Source organism: Galeopterus variegatus, unplaced genomic scaffold (genome assembly GCF_000696425.1).
Source record: "Galeopterus variegatus unplaced genomic scaffold, G_variegatus-3.0.2 Scaffold3802, whole genome shotgun sequence".
NCBI classification, from domain to species: Eukaryota; Metazoa; Chordata; class Mammalia; order Dermoptera; family Cynocephalidae; genus Galeopterus; species Galeopterus variegatus.
The window spans coordinates 10527-15287 of NW_007729913.1; the positions used below are offsets into that span (position 1 = coordinate 10527).

The 4761-nt window shown below is 35.8% G+C and overlaps 1 protein-coding gene across 1 annotated transcript in view; it reads left to right on the forward strand.

Moving 5' to 3' along the window:
- The first annotated feature begins 300 nt into the window (after positions 1 to 300).
- GLYATL3 (glycine-N-acyltransferase-like 3) overlaps positions 301 to 4761 on the forward strand; it is a 17296-nt gene continuing 12835 nt past the window's right edge. The window contains exons 1-2 of the mRNA XM_008586021.1: positions 301 to 378; positions 3332 to 3439. Of these exons, the coding sequence (XP_008584243.1) occupies positions 301 to 378; positions 3332 to 3439 (186 nt within the window). The remainder of the gene's footprint in view (positions 379 to 3331; positions 3440 to 4761) is intronic.

Consider the following 4761-nt stretch of genomic DNA (forward strand, 5'->3'; position numbering starts at 1 on the left):
AAGGAAGAGCTTAGAGTACAGTGAATGTGCATAATAGACAATACGGTATAGATACTCACATTTGTTCAAGATTAGATCATTAACACTCTCCATTTCCATGTATTCTGTGTTTTACCCATCCTGGTGTCTCCCCATCTTCCTCCTTCCCTCTTCAGAGGGAGCAATAGCAGTCAGAATTACACCCAATGAAAATGGGACTACAAAGATGTACCCAAGTAGGTTCAGATGTTAACAGGCAAAACTTAAATGCATACCCTCAAGTTTCTAATTAGGTCTAGAATTGGAAGATCTCTGGAGAAGATGTTGGTGCTAAACTGTTGTACCAAATTACTGATACTGGAAAAAATATTGAAGAATCACTTTCCTCAATCACTCAAGGTACTGTAAACTTAAGAATTTTATTTATTTTATTATTGTCTTAATCTGTGAAATAATGTCAGACTTGTGGCTGTTCCCATTTTTTTCTGATAAGACTTTCTAGAAGCACTTTTTAAACATAGAGTTTCCCAGCTCCCTCCTGCTAGAGACTGATTCAATGGATTGTGGATAAGGCCCGGGGAGTTATGTTTTTGACAGTCACTCTAGATGCCTCCCAGGGAAATTTAGGTAATGCAGAACTATATTATTTCAAAATATTTTCGATTTCTAAGATTTTTTAAATGGCAGAAGGGTATCAATTGTGTGGTACTGCAGTTAAGAACATCACCTAGGTAAACAATAGAACTGAAGTTTAGGTGTTGCTATAAAATTTTTTCTGTTTATTTCAAGATCTTTATTTTTGAAGGTTTTTCAGTGGCTCTGAGGTCATCAACCCTCTATCTGTTCTAAAATCTAGGAGGGCCTACTGATATGTTGATAATCAAAGATTGCAATAAATGTAATATTAGAACTGTTATAAGTACTTAGAGGAAAAGTACAATTTAGCACTACCATGGAAGATGTTGTTAATCAAAGATTGCAATAAATGTAATATTAGAACTGTTATAAGTACTTAGAGGAAAAGTACAGAATGCAGTGAAATTGCCTTTGAAGGCTGACTTTCTTGAGCCTTCGAGAGAAAGAGACAGCCCCATGACAGTGGTTTTCAAGTGTGAATAGCATGCAGATCACCCAGGAGAGACCTAATGGATTGGAATATTTGAAGATAGCGACCAGGGTCCTGCATTTTTAATAAACACCCTGGATAATCCTTATGTACACTAAAATCTGAGCAAAGGTGATCTAAAGGGAGTCCTCTAGTGAACTGTGTTGATTAAATCTGGTCATTTTGCCTTATTGCTTGTGCTTAAACTATATGTTGTATTGCCTGTGCTTAAATTGTACGAAATCTGAATAATAATTTGAGATTGCAAAAGTGCCAAATGGACAATATGACCCCAATTTTTTCATTTCAAACACTGACTGTGAGGTGAATCAATGGAATAAGACAGCTACTTTGCTTTAATAATGTCTAACTCCTTTGCCAGGGATAACTAAAAAGATTTTGGTGACCTTCACAGGGTCATAAAAAATATCAAAGAACAAAAAAGTTAAAGGAAATATAGTTTCGTTTGTTCTCCCTTTCTTTATTCTTTGGAGTTTATGGCTATGTTTTTTATAACCTCAGCTTAGTGTTTAAGTGATTAAATATCTTTCCCAATTTTCTTCACAAGCTCAGTGTATTCCCCCAGCATCTTTACCTCCTTCTAGCCTCTCCCCCTCTGTTCTCCCTTTCTTTATTCTTTGGAGTTTATGGCTATGTTTTTTATAACCTCAGCTTAGTGTTTAAGTGATTAAATATCTTTCCCAACTTTCTTCACAAGCTCAGTGTATTCCCCCAGCATCTTTACCTCCTTCTAGCCTCTCCCCCTCTCCACTCAACACTCAAATTTATTTGATTTTTATTTTTGTTGTTGTTTTGGGATTTTTTTTGTTGGCCGGCCAGTACATGGATCTGAACCCTTGATCTTGGTGTTATAAAACTGTGCTCTAACCAACTGAGCCAACTGGCCAGCCCCCTCAAATTTATTTGAATAAATAGCTATTGGAAGAGTTTGCTTGTTTGTTTTTTATGCAATACCAAATATTTTAGTTCCAGATCTTATATAATTTATGTTTTTTTTCTCTTAAAATCTGAATATTGAAAGGGTTTTTCCTTTTTAACATTCTGAACATTCCAATCATATTTAGGCTACATTCTTGAATAAGAATGTAAAGTTTCCTTATGTGAAACCATTTTAATGAACATCATCTGTATATGTAAGATGAGCAGCCACAGAATTTAATGATTAACAGGACAAGGGTGACTCTTTCAGTCTACTTTAGTTCTTGGATTTGCAAGGGTGATCCATGTTACACATTAACATAAGACAAACTCAGTTTGGAAAAACACATTCTATGAAAATATTTGAGTGAGGTCCCAGATTGGGTAAGACAAAAGAAAGTTGTACAATGTTCTAGCCATTGAGGAAAGATGAGAGATTTGGACTAAGATAGTGATAAAGGAGGTAGAATGTAGGTTCCAATGCCCTTATAATTGAAAAAAAAAATTTTTTAATTAAGTCTAACATACTAGAAGTTGTACACAATATAATTATGCAGTTCAATGTATTTTCACAAAGCAAATACCTGTGTAAATCCACTTCAGTCCAGAAAGAATATTAGTTCAGGTGCCACTCCTGTCCACTCCCAATGCTCCTTTCCAATCACTACTTCTTCCTGCTCCCCATCTATGTCAGGTCCCATGGATATAATGGTAAATATGACATGTTATGACCCTCAGGGAATGCTTATGAAGACTTGCTCTATCAAATCTGAAATGCAGATTTTTGGTTTTTTTCTATTTGTGTTTGTTTCACCATCAAATAATGTTTAATTGTGATTCATTTAGGGTTGAAGGAGTAGTTGCATTTCACAAGCTATTTTCAGATAGCACACTGAACTTCAAAAGCAGCTAAGCATCAAAATTATCTGTGGAACTTTTTAAATACATATGAGCCTAAGTCCATATGTCAGATTCTGATTCATTCAGCAAGCATTTATTGCTGACCTATGTGCCAAGTTCCTATCTAGTAAGCCTATCAGTTTGGTACCTCTCACTGTTGTACTTTTAAAAACAAGGTTTGGGGAGAGTCTTCCTAAGCTTTCATAGACTTTTTACCAGTTTTCATGCACACTGATAAAACGAGAGTGGAGATGTTTGTATGTGCGTATATTTGTTTATGTGTGTGTATATATATTTGTAATTTCCCCTTATGGCTATGATTGTACAGAACAAGAAATGAGGAGGGTAATATGTAACTGAAATAACTAGTAATGTGATTGGCTTGTTTCTCTGGATTCTCTGCCTCAGGTTTATGGAGCGGTGATGAACATAAATCGTGGGAATCCCTTTCAAAAGGAAGTGATATTGGATTCATGGCCAGACTTCAAAGCTGTCATTACCCGGCGACAGAGAGAGGTACAGTTTTGAAAGACAAAAAGAAAAAAAACAAAAACAATTGGCATCAACTGGAAAGAAAGATTAGTTAACAGGGATAGTATAACCATAGTAGCCATATACTTTAGCATAACACACTACATATTTTACCATTAGTTTCTAATTTGACTGGCTTTGGAGTATAAGGCATATGGAAAACCTCTAGTACAAATGTGTTCAATAAAGTGTTTCTTTAGTGTTTAATAATCTCTAGGCACATGAAGCATCTATGGCTGGTTTGCAGAGACATACTTATTTTATTACACTTCACTTTATTTCACTTTGAAAATATTGCGTTTTTTACAAATTGAAGATTTGTGGCAACCCTATGTTGTGCAAGTCTATTGGCACCCTATTACCAACAGCATGTGTTCACTTCATGTCACTGTGTCACATTTTGGTAATTCTTGGAAATTATTATTGTTATATCTGTTATAGTGATCTGTGATCTTTGGTGTTACCATTGTAATTGTTTTGGGGTACCACAAACTGCACCCATGTAAGATGGCAAACCTAATCAGTAAATGTGTGTGTTCTGACCGTTACATCTACCAGCCATATTCCCCCATCTCTCCCTTTCCTCAGGCCTCGCTATTCCCTAAAAGACAACAATATTAAAATTAGGCCACTTAATAACCTTATAATGGCCTTTAAGTGTTCAAGTGAAAGGAAGAGTTGCGTGTCTCTCACTTTAAGTTGAAAGCTAGAAATGATTAAGCTTAATGAGGAGGACATGTCAAAAGCCAAGGTAGGCCAAAAGCTAGGCCTCTTGTGCCAAACGGTTAGGCAAGTTGCACAAAGAAAAAGTTATTGAAGGAAATTAAAAGTGCTATTCCGTGAACACATGAAAAAGCAAAACCAAAGAAAAAGAAAAACCACCTTATTGCTGATATTGAAAATATTAGCATGGTCTGGGTAGATCAAACCAGCCACAATGTTTTCTTCAGCCAAAGCCTAATCCAGAGCAAGGCCATAACTCTCTTCAATTCTATGAAAGCTGAAAGAGGTAAAGAAACTGCAGATAAAAAGATTGAAACTAGCAGAGGTTAGTTCATGAGGTTTAAGGAAAGAAGCTGTCTTCATGACATAAAAATGCAAGTTGATGTTGCACATGCTGATTTAGAAGCTGCGGCAAGTTATCCAGAAAATATCTGAAAGAGGTAAAGAAACTGCAGATAAAAGGATTGAAACTAGCAGAGGTTAGTTCATGAGGTTTAAGGAAAGAAGCTGTCTTCATGACATGAAAATGCAAGTTGATGTTGCACATGCTGATTTAGAAGCTGCGGCAAGTTATCCAGAAAATA